At 43.1% G+C, this 21,177-nt stretch overlaps 1 protein-coding gene across 2 annotated transcripts in view; it reads right to left on the reverse strand.

Annotated features, from left to right (window-relative positions):
• SUPT3H (SPT3 homolog, SAGA and STAGA complex component) overlaps positions 1–21,177 on the reverse strand; it is a 282,179-nt gene that overhangs the window by 255,933 nt on the left and 5,069 nt on the right. The window contains exon 2 of one of the 2 annotated variants that reach the window (XM_028721868.2): positions 2,199–2,304. In XM_028721868.2, the coding sequence (XP_028577701.1) occupies positions 2,199–2,302 (104 nt within the window). In that variant the 5' untranslated portion in view covers positions 2,303–2,304. The remainder of the gene's footprint in view (positions 1–2,198; positions 2,305–21,177) is intronic. The other variant, XM_077926606.1, reaches the window with a different exon arrangement.

The following is a 21,177-nucleotide window of genomic DNA, read 5'->3' on the forward strand; positions in this document are numbered from 1 at the left end:
ATACAGGTCAGTCACACAAAGTGGTTTGTTTTTTAAAAAATGGAACTTCTAAATTATGGAACCCCATTATGAGCTTTTCTCTGTGCTACTACTATACATGACGTGCTTTTGATGCACTTTGAAACTCTCTGCTTTAGTATTTTAGAAATTGTCATGCAGAGACGCCCTCTACCAAACAGCCAAGAATAAGCCAGTGTGCAAGCATTCTAATGCACAAGGAGGATCCTCTTTCGTGTGATTTTTGGAAATAATTCCACAACTGCTTGGGTACTGCATGGCAATTGCCACTGCACACAGGCTGGTGTAAACCCACAGTTGCAGCAAGTAGTAATATCTGCACGTGCCAGGTGTTTAAGGCTGGTATAATTTCTGTCTACTGGGATAGGAAACATTAACTTCTCAAGACTAAGAAATATGTAACAAGGAATAAAGATATGGATGGCAATACGATCCCACCACCCAAAAAAGAAGATCCACTGGACAAGAGCCAGGTACACTTCACTTCTAAAGGCTTCTGAGTAATTAGGGAGGGAGCAATCACCCATTCACTGTTCTGGACAATACCAATGGCCTTTGCCCCCACAGAAACCAAACTATTGCTGAGAGAGCAGCAGCAACCTATTTTTCCAAAGCTTGATACTAGCAGCAGTGGTTTAAATTCACCATCTTCTGCCTTCTAGCACTAAAAAGGCAGAAAGCTAAGAGCAGCCAGAACATTGCACCCTGCTCTTCCTTCCAAAAGTAAATCCAAAATGGCTATCTATACCAAAAAAGGTGTTTTGAATAACTACAGACTCAGTCACGCCCAGACACATTTGGGCGATATCTCCAGGTGCCTGTTCTCAGCCCCTAAATATGACAATGTGTCAGTTGGCATTATATCTATTTATAACGACACCACTTTCAAACCTAATTTAGTTCTGAGGCTAGCAAACATTAGCAGTCCAAGTGGCCCAAACTGTGTTTACATGAGTAATTCTGACATAACTGAACTTTTTACTGAAAAAGAATAAGCTTTGAATGGTAATAATTATTGTCTGCTTCTTTGAAGACAGATGCTGTTCTTTAGAGTGACAAGACGACATTTGTCCCAGCTTTAAAAGTGTATACAATTCTTTTCCAACAGATGGGTGTAAAAATTCTGTAAGCATATTACCTCATTGCTATACAAAATCAAGCACCATAACTGGTGTACAGCACTCCCAAGAGCAGCAAATTATGTAGGTGCATGGCCAATTACTATCACTAAAGAGTTAGGGGGGTGCATTCATAATAAAACTAAACAAATGCAGTACAAAAATGGACCCGCCCTGCTCTCCATCTGCAGTTTTGAGAGAAGAGTAAAATCTTAAGTCTTATGCTGAACATTCTCTTTTAACTCCTTGATAAATCAGAAATAATGATCCATAGAGAAAGAACTCATTAGCTTGAGTTCTCTCCACTTTCTGCAGACCAATACATCTTGGATTTATATGAAAGAAAACATGGCATGTGATGGCAGGTCAGCCTCCCTGATTAATAGGTTGCCTTCCACCAAATCAAGATTTGTGGCCTGGCCCATTGTAGAAGGCAACTAATCAAGCTTTAAGTATGGAATCCTCCCAATTATGGAATTTTAAAAATATGAAGCCAACGGCTTTATGAAAATCTAGGTATTCTGAGATAAAACAACAACAGTGTTCCAGTCTCGTCACAAATTAGAACTGCATCACTATGTCATTTTACAGTGAATTTCTGTTCTTTGTAAGAAATTATTCTTATTGTCAAGAGCAAAGACTAATCAGTTCCAAATGGTCCACATGTTAATTCTGTCACAAACAGCATTATTTTATCGCAACATACCACTGTGCATCATGAAAAAGCAACTCTAAAATATAATACATTTTTAAAAGGAAAGAAAAGTAATTTAACGAACAGAAAATATTCCTTCCAATCCTAGGATCAAGCACCCTATAATAGACAGTGAAAAATGTATAGCATTCCTATATGTAAGTTTATTTTAGCTACATGTGATTTCAAATCCAACAACAAGAGTGTCTGCTAAGTTACTTAATAAATCTTAAAAACCATTTTCAAACTTTGCAAAATTAATTAATGAGCATATATGGGACAAATCTGCCCTGCCCTCTATTAATTCTGCTTCCTAGTTATGTGGAATTGTGAATGTAGTAAGATATGGAAACAAAAGGGATACTTACATCATACTTTGCAGTTCAGGAGTAAAGTTTGTTGATTTCCCAGTCCCTCTTCCGCTGCCTGATGGAGCAATAGTCGACATTGGACTAGATCCAGTACCACTCATCTGAGTAAACAAAGAAAACCACAATGTTTGCAGGTATACAAGAGCAAACACCACATAATGAAAAATAGCAAATCAAAACCCATGAACAATGTGTGCATGCTTTAAAATATCAAGTTAGTGCTGTTCCATTCAGACATTTGCAATGCCTTATTCAGCATAATTAAAAATTACTATTTTTCCCTTCCCCAGGCAACTGAAGCAACATAGCTGACTAAAGTACGCAAGCACCATTAGTAATAGTAGCAATTAAGATGAATGACAGAATTCAACTAAAATGTTAAATGTTCTTTGCTTAAATGTTGCTTATTTTGAAATTACTGCTAATTTGTTTATTTAAACACCACCTAGCTGTAATAGTCTCTAAGCTGTTTACAAAGATACAATACAAAAAAATAAAAATCAGTTAAAACTATAAAAGCAAACTTCACTTGAAATGCCTGCTGGTATAAAAAAAGCCTCCTGTGGGCAGCTGAAGTTCAACAGAGAGGGGACCAGCCGGCCCTCAACTGGAAGGAAGTTCCATAAAACTAGAAAGTTCCCTAAAGTTCCTGGGGGATATGAGCGATGGGGGACCACTAACTGTGACTCCCCCCCCCCCCCAGGCCCTGCTGATTAGGCAGGGATAGAAAGGATTAAGTCAGGGGTCAGCAAACTATTCCAGCAAGAGGCCGGTCCACTGTCCCTCAGACCTTGTGGGGGGTCAAACTATATTTTGAAAAGAAAAAAAACCGAACGAATTCCTATGCCCCACAAATAACCCAGAGATGCATTTTAAATAAAAGCACACATTCTACTCATGTAAAAACACGCTGATTTCTGGACCATTTGCGGGCCTGATTTAGAAGGCAATTGGGCCGGATCCAGTCCCCGGGCCTTAGTTTGCCTACCCATGGATTAAGTAGTCCTTAAGGTATCTTGGGCCCAAATAATTCTGAATATTCCAGGGTCATTACAGAAATCCCATGGAAGTGACACCCCACATTCTGTGGTTTCAACATCACATTTTAGGGTTTTGGCCCAGTTTCCTATTTGACTTACAGAGGGCGAAACAGTCTGTCCCTTTTTGGTGGCCTTTCTAGAAGAAGCAGGTGAGGTAGGAATCAACTGTGCAGATCTATTGTATTCATCATCTGCATTCATCATCTGTATTCATGCACGTTGTGCCACAGGGTATTTTTAAAGGATCACATGCCAGTAGATGTAGACCAGTTAACTTCCATAGCCTAGATAAAGCTACACAACTCACGCTTGCCTTGAAAAGCGCTTCTCGATTAAAAGAAAGTCCCTGAGACTTATGAATGGTAAACCATATAATGTTACGGGAGGAAACTGCTTCCTCACAACATGTGTGTCCCTTATTAATGGAAACTCAACCTCAGTTATGGAGCAACTTTCTAGTTCAGCAGCCCTATCAAATTTGACTATTATCTGTTTCACCTGCTTTTAGAATATACCGTATTTCAAACCCACAATATATCCCATAGGACCATGAACTAATCCTCTTTCATATGTAGATTTCTCCTGAGCATAACATGAGCATTTATGCTCACTTTCAGAACAGCCTCTAAATCTGCAGTTAACTGAAACATCATGTTTCAGTTTACATATTTTCTTATTACGCTTTTCATACATATACTGCATCTGCATTGTGTGACATTAGGACTATCTATAGCATCTATTACCTTATTTTCATTTATGCCCTCCTTTACTTAACCTCACTTGATGGAGTTGACTGCATTTCTTCAAAGCTGCCATAAGCACACAGCAAAATAAACTTTATTTATTGAGAAAAAAGTATCTTGCTCTCCTCACACTTCACTTCAATCTCTGCTCTGAGTTTATTTTATCTTTTATTTTCTCGCCAAGCCCAGCAACTTCTTTCTGCTCAAATAGAGCGCCATAAACTTTATTTACAATTTCTTGCAATCATATGCATGCTACTGTAAACCATGCAAATCTCATTTATGATTATTAGCAATAAAGGCTTGGTTTGCATAGAAGTGAGCCTTTTTCATCCTGAACCCTGAGTGGTAGTCATACCACAGAGCAATTAAGCACCAATTCTCCAAAACAGGAGAACTTGAGGGATAATATATGTCACTCATGTTTCATTGGATAATGTCAGTAGTATCTGATCCATTTGAGCTAGCTTTTTTCATTCTTACTTTAACTTCAAAACTGTTTCCCTATTTTGCCTGAAAGTCAGAGAGAAGTATTGAATTCCCTCAGATTTTCTATTCTATTCTATGTGTTCATTTTCAATCCAGTTTGGATTGCAGTGATTAGAGCACTGGACTAGGACCTGGGAGACCAGGGTTCAAATTCCCCCTCAGTGCTTCACTTTTGCCCCAGGCACAGATCTGTGTTTAAAAGCTTTGTTTCTGAGAATTTGTGGGCTTTTTGCCCAGAGCTTTCCCCACAAAAACCAACTCTTTTGTGCTCAATCAGAACAAACATCAGGTTTTCCATGGATAGCCATTTGCTCTGACTGAGCTTTAAAGAGCGGGTTTTTGCGGGGAAAGCTCTCGAGCAGAAAAAAGCAAGGGCGCTTGGACAAGGACCTTTAAAAGTGGGTTGTGCCTAGAAAGAACTGTCCCACACTTTCCAAATCTGCCTCAATCACAGGGTCTGGATTTTTTCTGCAGTAATTCCTCAAAACCTGCCTACAAGATTTACACACATAAGTGATGCAGGAGGACCAAGCACTGAGCTCATTCTCTCAAAAGATATGGAAAAGGTTTTGTGGTTTCTGCAGAATCCTGACACTGAAGTTTTTCCCTCCTATTTCCTCAGACCTGATGTCATGCATACCTCTTGAACCAAAGGGAAATAAGTCCTGAAAGCACTTTGCTTCTAAAGTGCCCCCCCCCCAAACTGAGTAGAGAATCATCAGTAGTTGACATCTGATACAATTTGATATTATCACCTGCAGGATCTTTTTTGTGTAGATACATATCCTGTTCAGAAAGGTCAATTATTTTTAAGATTATTACATTCACTAACCTGTTTAAAATCTAACACTAGATCACTGTGAATACTTAACTCTGCATATAGTGAATTATTCTTAATATAAGGCAAAACAGAGCAAAGCTTCTGCATGTTCACCAAGCTGTTGCCAAATTACTTTTTACTTTGTAGCCACCGGTGACCAAGATGAACACATTCTCACTCAGATATGGCTCTTAGGCTGTCTAAATTATTTTGAACAAAAAAAATTCCTTCCAGTAGCACCTTAAAGACCAACTAAGTTAGTTCTTGGTATGAGCTTTCGTGTGCATGCACACTTCTTCAGATACACTGAAACAGAAGTTGCCAGATCCTTCTATATAGTGAGAAGGTGGGGAGGGGTATTACTCAGAAGGGTGGTGGGAATGGGTGATTGGCAGATAGCTGTGATGAGCCTGTTGACGACTCTTAACGACTGCAAAAGGTCGTACAGGAAAAAGCAAGGGGTGAGAAGGTGAAAAATGGCTTTGTCATGTATAATGGGATAAGGATCCAATGTCTTTGTTCAGACCAGGTTTCTCCATGGTTTTAAGTTTGGTAATGTGTTGCAATTCAGCAGCTTCTCTTTCCAGTCTATTTCTGAAATTCCTTTGTAGTAAAACAGCTACTTTGAGATCTTGTATAGAATGTCCTGGGAGATTGAAGTGTTCTCCTACTGGTTTCTCTGTCTTGTGATTCTTGATGTCAGATTTATGTCCGTTTATTCTTTGGCGTAAGGTTTGGCCTGTTTGTCCAATATAGAGAGCTGAAGGACACTGTTGGCATTTGATGGCATACACAATGTTAGACGATGAGCAATTAAATAGTCCCAAGATGGTATGTGTGATGTTGTTGGGGCCAGTAATGGTGTTGTCCGGGTGTATGTGGCAGCAAAGTTGGCATCTGGGTTTATTGCAGGCTCTGGTGCCAGTGTCCATGTTAAGTCTGGTTGTAGTATTATTGTGGGTTAGGAGTTGTTTAAGATTGGGTGGCTGTCTGTAGGCAATGAAAGGTCTTCCTCCCAGAGCTTGAGAAAGAGAACTGTCATTGTCCAGGAGACAATGGCAGACCAACATGGCTACCTATCTGTAACTAAATTATTTTGGAAAGTTATAGAAAGATTGTTTCCCTTGTACGCCTCTCCCTAATAGAAAGCAGTTTCCTAATTTTAGTGTTTAGGCAAGTAACAGTCTGAAATGGTTTGATGATATAAATGGTTTGATGATATAAATAAAAATTATTATTATTATTATTATTATTATTATTATTATTATTATTATTATGAGCTCTGTTTTATAAAAAATGAAACAAGTTCAGACTGCTTAATTGCTTGGAACTTCTTTGAAATTCATCCCACTCAAAAATATACCCACCTAGTAAAACATTTTTAAAGTTTTCTGCATAGTATCTGCATACATACAGTGCATCACCATTTAATGCTGAAACTATTTTTTAGACGAATGCAACCTTCCCCTTCCTGTCACAAACTGTTTTTCTCTTCCATGTCCTTTATGTTAATGTTTCTGACGGGGGGGGGGCGTATTGCAGTTTATGCAGACTCTCTCAAATCTAACACTGTTTTTCTTACCTTCCAAATTTGGGATCTTGTCTTCAAACTGAGTGACAATAGAACTTGCTGCGACCTCACTCTTCCTCACAACCTGTGGCTTAAGTTTAGCTTTAAGCTCAGTTCATATGTAATAAATTCCTTCATTTTATCTACCTCTTCAGTCTTACACCCTGATTTAAAAAAGTAAAGTGTATCCAATATACTTCTTCTTATGCTGAGCATTCTCAAACATCAGAGTGCCCTAGTTTATTTTTGAAATGTTCAGCTCCACAGTCATCAACAGAACAAAACACACTTTTGTGTGTATGTCAACAATAGTGTCTGAGGTGTGGGGCAAAAAAAGTCACAAAGTATCATCGCGAAGTTTTGTGGTCTGCCACACAATGCAGTGCATGGCCATGGTTTTGTAGGCCGACAATTTTCTACGTTACAAACAGCAGTGCACATGTCCTAACGAAGTCTTGTACTCAGGGAAGCCAAAGACCAGAGCTTTCCAAACTGTGTCACGACACGTTAGTGTGTTGGCTGCAGTGTGTAGGTGTGCTGCGCAAATGCTCCCTGCACAAATATGGGATGGGGGACATGTGAAAAGGATCTAGGGGTCTTAGTAGACCACAAGCTTAACATGAGTTAAGTCAACAGCAAAAAAAGCGAACACTATTCTAGGCTGTATCAACGGACGTATAGTGTCCCAATCAAGGGAAATAATAGTCCACTCTATTCTGCCTTGGTGAGACCACACCTGGAATACTGTGTTCAGTTCTGGGCACCACAATTTAGGAAGGATGTTGACAAGCTGCAACATGTGCAGCATAAGGCAACTAGGATGGTCAAGGGTCTGGAAACCAAGCCTTATGAGGAACGGTGGAGGGAGTTGGGTATGTTTAGCCTGGAAAAGAGGAGACTGAGAGGAGGTCTGAGAGCCATCTTCAAAGGGCTGTCCCATGGAAGGTGGAGGACACTTGTTTTCTCCTGCTCTGCAGGGTAGGATTCAAACCAATGGATTCAAGTTACAAGAAAGGAGATTCTGTCTAAACATCAGGAAGAACTTTCTGACAGTAAGAGCTGTTAGACAGTGGAGTGGACTCCCTTGGGAGGAGGTGGGCAGAGGTTGGATGGGCATCTGAGATTCCTGCATTGCAGGGGGTTGGACTAGATGTCCCTTGAGGTCTCTTCCAATGCTACATTTACCCCGAGGTATGACTGTATTTGCTATAATAATGATAATGATAACAACAACAACAGCAACAACAATTTATTTCTTGTACCCCAGCCACTCTGGGAGACTTCCAACAAAGTATAAAAGAACACACCAAAACATCAAACATTAAAAACTTCTCTAAAGAGGGCTGCTTTCAGATGTCTTCTAAAAGTCAGATAGTTGTTTATTTCCTTGACATCTGATGGGAGGGTGCTCCACAGGGCGGGAGCCACTACTGAGAAGGCCCTCTGCCTGGTTCCCTGTAACTGCTCTTCTCACAGTGAGGGAACCACCAGAAAGCCCTCGGAGCTGGACCTCAGTGTTTGGGTTGAACGATGGGGGTGGAGATGCTCCTTTAGGTATACTGAAATGAGGCCGTTTAGGGCTTTAAAGGTCCGCACCAACACTACTGAATTATGCTCAGAAATGTACTGGGAGCCAGTGAAGATCCTTTAGAGCTGGTGTTATATGGTCCCATAAGCCACTCCCAGTCACTTATTAAGAAGTATACAACCAGTTTTCACTTCCTAAACTGTAACCCTTAAGAACTTTCAACAAGACAGTATCAAGCAGACACCACAACCTGGGGAAAATACCCGTGAATGTTATTTCGCTGACCGACTGAAGGACTTGGATTACTCAAGTGCAAACCCCCATTCTTTCCAGTTACATGAATGCAGTTCCTGTACATAATCAGGCTTTTCACCTTTACAGCTACTTTAAATGACTTACCTATCATGCAGAACTAACTTTCACTCACCCCTTCTCTCACTAAAACTGCTTATATACATTAAAAATAATGAATAAGGAATATAATTGACTAATGTATCTGCATCCTAACACTGCAATCCCAACCACATCTGCTCAGAATTAAGAACTGCTGGTTGGGGCTTTCTCCCAGATCACAGAATCACAGAGCTGGAAAGGACCCTGAGGATCATCTAGTCCAGGCATCCCCCAACTCAGCCCTCCAAGTGTTTTGGGACTACAACTCCCATCACCCCTGACCACTGGTCCTGTTAGCTAGGGATGATGGGAACTGTAGTCCCAAAACAGCTGGAGGGCCAAGTTTGGGGGTGCCTGATCTAGTCCAACGCCCTGCCATGCAGGAATATGCAACTGTCCAATACGGGGATCAAACCTGCGACCTTGGCGTTATCAGCACCACACTCTATCCAACTGAGCTATGGGGTTAGTAAGAATATATTAATAAGAAAACATGCTACTGACATCACATACTCATTGTTATGCTTTGTCAACAAAGGAAAAACACAGTCATCTACAAAGATCCTTAATGAAACAAAAGCCTAGAAAAAATGAGCCAACGTGAAGCGGTTCTTGGCATCAACTGGCGTAACCTAAAAGGAAAGGTCAAAGCTAGTCTTTTAACATTTCTACTAGATTATCATGGCTACTGTCATATAAGTCTTACTTTTGGTGACATATTTGGGTAATGTGCTCTAAGCTTTACAGGTGGCAGGGAAGGCCACAATTATGAATACTATCATGGAATCATAGAACTGTAGAGTCGGAAGTGACCCTGAGAGTCATCTAGTCCAGTGTTTCCCAACCACTGTTCCGCGGCACACTAGTGTGCCGCGAGATGTTGCCTGGTGTGCCGTGGGGAAAATTCGAAAGATTTTTTTTTTTTTTTGTAAAAGTCAAATTAGGTCCTAATCTATCCCTCGAGCGCCTCTTGTCCGTTATTGTGACGCATGAAGCGTGTTCCCGCCCACTCCCCGCCCTCCCTTGCTTCTCTCTCTCTCTCTGTGGCGCTCTCCGCCGCTTCCTGCTGGGCATGCGCAGCTCGCCTCGCGCTTCCATTCCGGCCCCTCCTTCCCCCGACTACCCCGCCGCTCCGTTCCTTTTTCTTTCTCGCGTGTCAGAGAGCGGCGGCGCGAGCGCAGCGGTTCCCTCAGGGCTGACGGAGGGCTCGAGGAGGAGGAGGCAGGACGTGGAGGCGGAGAAAGCGGCAGCCACCCCCCACCTCCGGCTCGAGGCCCGCGTAGAAAGCTGAGGGGGAGAGATAGATAGAGGTGGGCGGCGGCGGCGGCGACCACGACCAACCGCCACAGTAGTTGTAGAGGTGGCGACGGCGAGCAGGGACTCCCGCTCTCTCTCCGTCATGTGTCTCTCTCTCTCTCTCTCTCTCTCCCGGGCCCGTCCGTTGAGTCTCCCGCGCGCCTCGGCTACAAGATGAGCATCGAGATCCCGCCGGGTCTGACTGAGCTGCTGCAGGGCTACACGGTGGAGGTGCTGCGGCACCGGCCGCCGGACCTGCTGGCCTTCGCCGCCGAGTACTTCGCCAAGCCGCGCTCTCCTTCCTGCCTTGCTTTGCTGCCTCCTCCCCCCCACCCCCAAAGCTTGGAGGTTCCCCAGCGCCGACCCGCAGGTTTGACCCCCTTCTCACACCTGTTCGCGCTCCTTGCACGGAATGGGGCGGATGGGGAGGAACGGGGCTCGCCGCTGCCTCCGCTCGCCCTCCCCCCCTCCGCCGGCGGTCCCGCGATTCTTGGCTTTTTGGCGGTTGGCACAGAAGGAAGGCAAGGGGGAGGGAAAAAAATTGAATCTTACACTTTCGTGCGTCCCTCCCGGCGTGACGCTGCGCGCTGACGTCACGGGGCTGTAATGGTGGTGTGCCTCGAGATTTTTTTCATGAAACAAGTGTGCCTTTGCCCAAAAAAGGTTGGGAAACACTGATCTAGTCTCACCTAGGTGCAGGAATCTCAGCTAAATCATCCATGACAGATGGTCATCTAACATCTGCTCAGAAACCTCCAAGGAGGGAGCAGTGTCGGAGCTACATGCTCTGGCACCGGGGGGCGGAGAGCAGGAGGGGGCGGGGCTGGCACACATCCTGGGGGCATAGCGCGCCACCCGTTGGGTGTGCTGCCTGTAGGGGCGTGGCACCCAGCGGGGGCAGGGGGGCAGCCGCGATGGCAGCCCGCCAGGATCACACTGCCAGGGCGGTGCGCTCCCGCCGCACGTCTCTTCCTCCGCCAGTGGGAAGGAGAGGGAGCCTGTTCCACGGTGGAACGGCTCTTGCTGTCAGACAGAACCACAGATATTACACAAGTAATATTCATATGCTGCCAACAAACACTATAAGCATTATGAGCAACACACCATATTCTGAACAAAACTAATTATTAGACTGAAAACCCAAATTATTTTTTATATAACATATTTCTAACGGGAATCGGGAGAATTGTCAGCTAATGTACTACCAACTCATACAAATGCTTTGGTCTTTGATTCCTGTCATCAGATAACATTTTTAAATGATAGTACCCACGGAATTGTTGCTGGTTCCCCTCCACTAATCTTTCTGACTTGAAAAAATCTGGTAAGCCTTCATTTATCCATGGTCTACTCATTTCTTACATTATTATTAGCAACAGTGGCTTTAAAGAATGAAAAGCAGATGTTAGCATCATTTGCCCTCAGTCAGCACTCTTAGATTTGCCTATTATAGTTTTACCTTTCACCTATACACATTTCCTAAAGCACAAAATTTATACAAGTTTTTTGTTACTATGGTTAACTAGTGCTGTATTTCACGCCATAATTATCCACAAGTCTTATTTTAAATGTATTGCTCTGAATACTGGACAAGTCAATTTTTCTCCTTGATCACACAGGAGATTTTATATTAATATATATTTCTTTTACCCAAAAGCAAAGATGAACAGGAAGTGACAGACCAGGTCTTGAAGTGAAACTATATTCCACAACGTATTGGTGGGAAACGTGATATAAAATATTGTCATTTCTCAACTGACTTTTTGAAATGACATTTCAGTTTTCCATGTAAGTCCAGTTTCCAGCAAAGTTCCAAACTCTCAGGCACCTTAAGCAAGCAAGCAAGCTGAGTCTTCATGCACTAGGCCCCATCTTTCCTCTAAAGGCCTTCTAGGAAACCTGGACTGACTTGAAGCAGCAGCAAGGGCTGGGCCAGTACGGCCACAGCAGGCTCCCTCGGCACCCCCTGTCCTCCTGCGTGGCAGTAGCACACGCTCCGCCACTGGTATGCAGGCCCATGCGGTGGACGGCAGCTGGGTACACTTGCCCCAGGCCTTGGAGGGCAAAGCCCTGCTGGGGGGCCTGCCAGGGACCGGCTGCTTTGGGGTTAGAATTATTATGTTATTCTAACAAGACTCCCGCCATGCTCTCCCACAAGCTCTGCACGGGCCTGCATACGTGTGCATCACATGTAGCATTCAACATGTGTATGGTCTACCTACAGTGTACACTGGTTGCCAATCTCTACGTAGGTACAATTATTCATATGCAGTGGTGTGCACATGTGTGGTCACGGGGATTTCTGGGCAATATTCTAGTGTCCTTTTGCCCACAGAAGGGAATTCCTTCATCACACGATCCTACTCTTCTGCCATTGCCCGGCAGGACAGAACAAGGGATTCCCGATCTGTGATTTTTCCATATGCTGAAGGCAGCTTGGGTTTGAATAAAGTCATTTTCTGTAATTTCGAATACTAATTCTGTAGTTTGAGTTCCCAGAAACTGGAGAGCATAGATGGATTGCCGTGTTCTTAGACGCTGTCCCGTATTTCTGTCAACAGTGTATTAGAGATAGCATGGCATTTTAGTATGTGGTGTTGTTTTTTAAGCTATGGCAGATGAGGCTAAAAGGCAGGGGTTACAGTATTTGTATGCTAATCCAAACTGGCTTATTAATATTTCATTTTCAAGGAGAATACACTTTAAAGATGACAACACAAAGGAAGGGGAACCAAAATGCAATTAATTTTCAGACTAGGCAACTAGCAAAAGCAATTATTAAAAGAATAACCAGAATTTGAGTGACAGCAATTTGTTCATGGTGTGGTGTAATACTTGTCTCTTCCTCCAGATAATTTTAATGGTCTTTTATTGACTCTCACCCTCTTGATTCCCATCCCTACACCCACATCTCTCATAAATCAATTCTTTGGGCTGAACTTCAGAAGTCTAAACAGCAATAAGAGCAGACGTGGCCGGTGGGGAATCACAGGTTTCCTGCTCATGGGAAAGTTTGGCTGCTGCGCTATGCAGGCTCATCTGAAGCTGAACCCACTGAAACTTATTTCTGAGTACACATGCATAGGATTGAGCTACACAATTCATAGATGAGATTGAGCTTGAGGCCCTGTGCTGTTATTATCGGTGTATTTGGAATACTTTTCAAACAACAAAGGGAATGGGAAGCATCCTGGTCCCACAATGGCCAACCAGATGACTGTGGGAAACCAGAGCTAGAACCTGGGCACAACAGTACTCCCCCCCCCGCCCGCCCCCCACTTGTGACAGGCAGTGGAGGTAGAACATGGCCATCGGGCCAGTGTCTGAATCTCTTTACCCACAGTGCCCTCATTTAACTCTGGGAGGGCAAAATTATTCATAGAAGATGGTGAAAACAAATGTACCCTGTGACTCAAACTTTGAAGAAGAAACCAAATAAATTAAAAGCAATTTTAAAAATCGATGGCAGCAGCAAGCCAGGGACACAGGGCATGTCAACAGAAACAGGCTTCTCGGAAGAGGTAGGTTTTGCATCCTCTCCAAAAATCAGCAAAACAGTGGGGGGCAGATCCTTCCACAGCCTCAGGCCGACTGCAGAAAAGACACTGCTTTCAGTCTAAAACCTGAGCGATCAAAACCCTATTTGCTTTGGCAGCTGCCTGCCCTCCTTTCTGCCCCTTTTACAGAAATCCTCAAAAGCTAAGAGGGAAAGAAACTGCGAGTTCCAATAGACTGGAAAGAACTATGGAGGAGAAGGAATTTCTCTACGGCAGAGACTTCCCTCAGTCACAAGCTCAAGGCGAAGGCAACTGACCCATTCTCCCCACGTCTCCCTCTGCCCCAAGCTGGCAAGCTGCCCTGGCCTGAGTGGCCAACCTTTTGGTGCCCACTCCCTCTGGCCTCTTAACTTCGGGTCATGTAAATACTTTTAAGCAGGCGCGTGAAACCCAGCGAGTCACCTCTCTATACATGTGCACATAATGATGATGAACAAAAAGGAAGAAAGAATGCTGAACGCTCCAACCAGCTAGCAACGTTTTTTCTATGGCCACGTTATTACGCTTATAAGCTAAGTAGGTGTAGAACATTTTATTTAGATGAACCCTGCACCTCATTAGACCACCCTGTACTGTTTAAAATAATTACTTCCCCAGCTAAGATCTGTTAGATGGCTTAGATAATTAACTTCTTTACACATCAAAGTCTGATCATATGCATGTCCCATTTCCTTTCTTCCGGACATTAAAAAAATCTCAGCCAAAAGCAGAAGCACTCAAATCAATTTTCTCCAATAAATCCAACTAACATGAAATTCAAAACCTACTGTAATATTCAGTGGGTCAATGTACTGCAGTTGTTTTTGCTTTGAATTTAAATGCAGCTGCATGCCATATTCTACAAAATGAATTCAGATGTTCAGATGGAGATGCAGATTATTTCAACATGCTGTAGTTTATACATGAACCCCCATAAGAAGATGATAATATTTGATTAACACTATTTAAAACTAGTAATTATGAGGTTCTAGCTAAATCTACGTAATATTTGCCAAATTCCTTTCTTCTGAAGGAAAGTCTGGTATGCATAAAAATAATTTAAAATGAAATGAAAAACATAACATTTAATTTAAAAAAGCTTTCATTTATAGTCATCTGTATGAAAGCTATCATACTTTCTCTGTAATCTGTTATTTTGCACACTGAATGCTGAGCAGTTTCCACTCTAGCCCAGGTCAGCATATATCAGGGTGAGTGGTACTGAATCTTATTTAGCGTTACTTAAGAAAGTGAGGTTCCTTAGCACCACACAGCGAAGGCAGTGGGCCCATTCTAGTGGTTAACCACTTCCACATTCTATCTGCATTCATGGTGGCATTACAGATGGAAAATAATCTCCTTGAGTGATCATGTGAATGCATATACATTAGGAGACGTAAGTATTACCAATGCCAACCATTTTCAAAGATGTTATTTATAGTAAAGAAATGTGAAAGGATCAGTGTTTAAGATGGAAGAAACCTTGGCACAGACCCTCTGGGTTATTTACCCGCTTGTAAGCAGGCAATAATGCTGCTGTTCAAAGCAGAGGATATCTTCAACTTCTATGAGCTCTCTCCAATTAATCGGGAAGTAATGTGAAGCAAAACATAGGATAGTAATAAAGCGCATCCTAGGAAAGAAGGATTCCTTACTAAATTCCTTGACGTTCAGCACTTACACTCATTATACCAAGTGGCGTATTCCACCTTTTCCAAAATACAAATAGTAGTACAGTGGTACCTCTGGATGTGAACAGGATCCGTTCCGGAGCCCCGTTCGCATCCTGAAGCGAACGCAACCCGCGTCTGCACGTCATCACGTGCGCGGGTCACGATTTGCCGCTTCCGTGCATGCGCGTGACGTCATTCTGAGCGGTGAAACCCGGAAGTAACGTGTTCCGTTACTTCCGGGTCGCTGCGGAGCACATCCTGAAAAAGCTCAACCCAAAGCTACTTCAACCCAAGGTATGACTGTAGTGGTGATAGTAGTAATAGTAGTAGTACTCCTGGGCTGCTCCTGTTGTTGTTGTTTAGTCGTTTAGTCGTGTCTGACTCTTCGTGACCCCATGGACCAGAGCATGCCAGGCACTTTATTATGGGGCAATAAAATGCCATTGCCCCATTGATCCTTACCATTAACACTTGCCACAATAGGTATGTCTTACATTTTGTAATGTTTGATGTTTTATCAAACCTCGGTCCTGTATACCTGAAGGAGCGTCTCCACCCCCATCATTCAGCCCGGACACTGAGATCCAGCGCCGAGGGCCTTCTGGCGGTTCCCTCACTGCGAGAAGTGAGGTTACAGGGAACCAGACAGAGGGCCTTCTCGGTAGTGGCGCCCGCCCTGTGGAACGCCCTCCCATTAGATGTCAAAGAGATAAATAATTACCTGATATTCAGAAGACATCTTAAGGCAGCCCTGTTCAGGGAAGTTTTTAATATGTAATGCTGTACTGTTTTTAACACTGATTGGGAGCCGCCCATGAAGAGACCTGGGACATGAAAACAACAACAAATTCAAAAGCAGAAGTAATCTGCTGTGTACCTGCTTCACATTTGATTGTGAAAGAGTAGCTAGAGGACTGAGATGCATTTGGAGACTGAGAAAACAAGGCTATGGGCTTAATGAAATAGATAAAAGTTTTCAGATAGAGATCAGGTTTTTTAATTACTGCCATTGTAACCTCTGTATACTGATATATGCTTTTTAACCCGGGTGCATTGTGGGTCTTTGATTACAGGGAACCACCAGCCAGAGCAGGACCAGTGGTGAGGAAGGGGTGCTTAGGGAACTACCAGGGAGAGAACTGCTTTGGGCTTCCATCTCCTCATCACTGCTCTCTAGGACATAGCAGCTTATGAAGATGGAGCAGAGACTATCACCATAGCTCATCAAACTAGCTTGTGTAAACCATAGCTTCAAAAATAAGCTTCAACCCACATTCTCTTATTTTCGTTAGCTAGACGGTCAGAAGTCATGCTTTGTCAACATGGATGTTATGATAGTTAAGAGCATCAAAACATGGCTTGATGCCATATCTGAATTAAATCAATATGTGACATAGATGTATGTGTGAATCAACTCAAGTTCCCTTACAAACCATCACAACAGGAAATGTGTACAGGAACCACAGGAAATACCGTTATTTTCTTATTACAATAAAAGAGAATGTTGTAGAGAGATTCCTATTTTGCTGCTCCTTGTGTTTCTATTCTTCAAGACTTGCAAGGGAGGGCGATTAATACTCTACTATTATATAAGCAAAAGCAACAAATCTTGCTTGCTTTTCTATTTAATAAGTGCCATAAGGAATTCATGACCCTGGATACATTGCTGAGCCTTTAAGTTCATAAATTTTGATGCTCATCCTTCTTTACAACCTATTGTCACTCACTCATTATAAGGAAGAAGCAGGATTTTTACTATTTGCTAATGCAAATAGTTTTCTCCATTAAGAAAACACTGCAAAACAAGTCATTTCCCCTGATGTCCACTATAGAATGCCTATCTATGGCAGGAAGTTTTGTACACATGAGGTCTCCTCCCAAACGTAGCCCCTCCAGAATAGTATGAGATGTGATACAGGCTGGGCTATGGAGGGAGGGGAAAGAGGCAAAACTTAGGAAAGTTATTCCACGTGTACAAGAGCAGGTCTGGATCCAAGCCATTATATTTGATATTGTTATTTTGGCAGGAACAGCATAATTAATGGCCAGCGCCTACAGTGTAAGAACTCATGTGAGGTGACCAGCTCAATTTGCAGACTGGGTGTGCCATCAAGGACAGACAGCCCTCTGAGCCATTTTCTTGCAAAGGTCTCACTGAAATGAATGCGAACTTAGCAAAGCGTCAGGCTCTTCCACAGCTCCCATGTCTTCCAAGAAGCCAAGGAGTGTGGCTCCTGCGTTGACACACAAAGCCCGGAACAACTTGGTTACTTTAAAGACCCCCTGAGCCCTCAGAGCAGGTATTAGAGGTGTGCTGCTGTTAGCTGTGCCCTGCACTACAGAAGTTCAACTGGCCTCCATTGGAAGTTGGGCATTTAGTGTCAAGGAGAGATTGGGCAAGGCATTCTTGCTTTTTTATTTTCAGCGGCATCTCTGGAAGAGTGGGGTTTTTTAAATGCCAGCAGGCCTTTGCAGTTGTTGAAACTGATTAGCTTTAAAGATTATCTGCATTGTTTTAATAGTGTTTTATTGTTGTATACCACCCTTATATTTTATGTTATGGGAGTATAGAAATAATTTTATAAATAGAATATAGGTGTGTGTGTGTGTGTGTGTGTGTGTGTGTGTGTGTGTAAATAAAACATATACACAGGCTTCTGCAGAATCATTTCTGGCACTGCGCATTATATCTTGGTTCCATAGATTGCAAGCTGCTGCCCTGATGTTGCAGCCGACATTAGGAAAGCTGTGCTGGGGGTAGAGATGTAATATTGTAATAACTTTACAGAAAAAAATAGAAGTAAATAAGAACATTCTGATTTAGGGTGAATTATGCTTTGTATGCGGAGGGACGCGGGTGGTGCTGTGGGTAAAACCTCAGTGCCTAGGACTTGCCGATCGCATGGTCGGCGGTTCGAATCCCCGCGGCGGGGTGAGCTCCCGTCGCTCGGTCCCAGCTCCTGCCCACCTAGCAGTTCAAAAGCACCCCTAAGTGCAAGTAGATAAATAGGGACCGCTTTATAGCGGGAAGGTAAAACGGCGTTCCGTGTGCTGCTCTGGTGCCAGCTCGCCAGAGCAGCTTCGTCACGCTGGCCACGTGACCCGGAAGTGTCTCCAGACAGCGCTGGCCTCTTAAGTGAGATGGGCGCACAACCCTAGAGTCGGACACGACTGGCCCGTACGGGCAGGGGTACCTTTACCTTTACCTTTTTATGCTTTGTATGTAGAAATTCTGAGGCAGCTCATTGTGACACAAATAACTTAAAAAGGAGCAGCAGGAGAAGAATATTTGTGGCTGGCTGGGGTACAGATAAGTAGTGAAAGCCTAGCAGTGAAAAATGGCAATATGTCAAATTATGTCATTTCTTATGCTTGCCCAAGAATCTTATGGGCTTTTTAAACTTTATTGGATACTTCACTAAAACAGCAGAATCAGCATAATTTGACTGCAGAAGCAATCAAAATCACATCAACATCTACTTGAACTTCTGAAATCATGTTGACACATTTGTGAACATACTGAATTGTATCAGCACAGCTAATCTGGAGTCTCATGGTGAAGCTCTCTCTAAGAATATAAGATTCTCTATCATTATAGCAAGAGACGGTTCTTTTCAAGAGAACACTGTTTTCTGTACTCACAACACAAATCAGATCTCACTAACAGTAACTCCAGGAAAAGTATTCTACATGCCTAGATGCCCTTGGAAACCTAAGATGATAGTCCAATGCAGGGTTGAATAAATATTCCCAGTTCTCAGGTACCAGTAATACCTACATCTTTGAAGTGCTTGAGAGTTTCTTAGCCATGGCCACAGTGAACCATTTCAGGTTGTCCAAAGAATTCCATCCTCGGACTGTCTAACAAAATTAATTCTACTGATCAGAACCTGTGCCATTCAGCACCTATCTAAACATAACTGCACTCCAAATCAAGTCATCTTTGCAAACCACACAAATTGCATTTGTGGCTCAATATAGAGAAGCATTATATTACAAGGTCAGTAGATATGAGGGCATTCATAGTAAGTTAGCAACATGCCTGAAAAACTAAATAATGTTGTTTGGGCTTGTACGTTGACTAAATTGAATTCACAGAAGAACAGTAATTACTGAGAAAGTTAAAGAGCAGCACAGAAAGTTGTGATTTGCAGACGTTTTAACAGTTACAGCTATCATTCACGTGGAAGTTAGTGAAAGGCACTCTGGCACTCCTAGACACCGATACAACTTGGGCCCCCAGTGACAAACCTGGAAATCTATGAAACTGAACACGGAAGATCATTGAGAGCATTTGTGTAAAAATAAATAATCACTGTGGTGTGCTAGAGTGCCAAGCCAGGCAGAAGACCCGGGTAATTCCTTCCTAGATCATGGGACCAAACTTTCCAAGGGGAGAGATATAGTAGTCATGAGAGACTTCAGTAACCCTGATATTAGAATTACCGTATTTTTCTGTGGACTAGACGAGGTTTTTTGACACAAAAATCATGTCAAAAAACTGGGGTCGTCCAATACACGGATAGTGGCGGGGTGGGGAGGTGCTGCTGTGCGCAGGGAGTGCTCTGGGGGCGCTGGCTGGCAGCGCGCAGCTTCCCCCGATGCTGCTGCACGAGGGAAACACTCCCTCTACCTGCGTGTGGGAAATGATCTAGGGAGTGTTTCCTGCCCGCAGCTGGGGGGGGGGGGAGGCTCAACAACTTTGGGCAATCTCCCCTCATTTACTTAAAATTGAGTCCCCCAAAATAGGAGGGGTCTTACACATGGGGGCGTCTAATAGACGGAAAAGTACGGTAGTTTAGAATTCATAGAATTCTGCTAAAAATTGAAGGTCAAATAAATCCCTGGTTTGCCTTGCTGACAATTTTGTCTAGCAGGTGGAAAGAGAAAGTAAGGCAGGGGCTCTGAAGTATATGCAAGCAAGGAGTAGAGGACAAAATAATCCCTTGCTTAAACTGAAGAAAATTATTTAGGCTTGGCAAGCAAGTCAAATATTGTCAACTGTTATTTGACCCCAGTCAAACATTTAATGAATACTTCTGTGTGTCATTATGGTGTCATTACCTTAGTGCTAGTTATCTCCTAGCTCTGCAGCAATTGGGGCAAAACAAGCAGTGAAGCAAAGTACTATAATTTTAGACATCTCCAAACAGAGGCAAAAGTCTAGCAGGCAGCAGGCCAGACTAGGACCAGGAAGACAGGCGTAGGTTCGAATTCTCACCTGACCATAAGGCTCAATGGCAACATTGGGCCAGTCGCATACTGTCAGCCTCGGAACAACTCCATGAGTAGATTAATCTAAAATGTTGCTGGACTACAACTCCCATCATCCCAACCACCAGTCCTGCTAGCAAGGGATGATGGGAGTTGTAGTCAAACAACATTTGGGGACCCCCAAGGTGGAGAAAGGCTGATGTGCATTATGCTAAGTTCCTGGGGGGGGGGGGAGGGAGCAACATAATTTATTGTCATAAGTAGCACAAACATCAATTATGTTGGTAATATTCTGTTGCTCTCAAAAGGTTATTGCTTTTAAAATACTTGACCATTTTGTGACAATATTTGGCCCAAATCTTTTTTGACTAGTCCAATTCTCAACCTAGAATTCTGCTGTTATGATCATAACCAAATGAACTGTGGTGTTTTCATGATCATTTGGTGGAATATGTTACTCCAAAACAATTAAGCTTATGAGGAACAGTTGAGGGAGTTGGGTATATTTTGCCCAAAAACATATCCCGGGACCGAGAGGGAATAAGCCATGCATCTTCAAATATCTTAAGGGCTGCCAGATGGAAGATGGAGCAAGCTTGTTTTCACCTGCTCTGGAAGGTAGGACTTGAACCTATGGCTTCAGGTTACAAGAAAGGAGATTCAGACTAAACGTT

Source organism: Podarcis muralis, chromosome 3 (genome assembly GCF_964188315.1).
Source record: "Podarcis muralis chromosome 3, rPodMur119.hap1.1, whole genome shotgun sequence".
NCBI lineage: Eukaryota > Metazoa > Chordata > Lepidosauria > Squamata > Lacertidae > Podarcis > Podarcis muralis.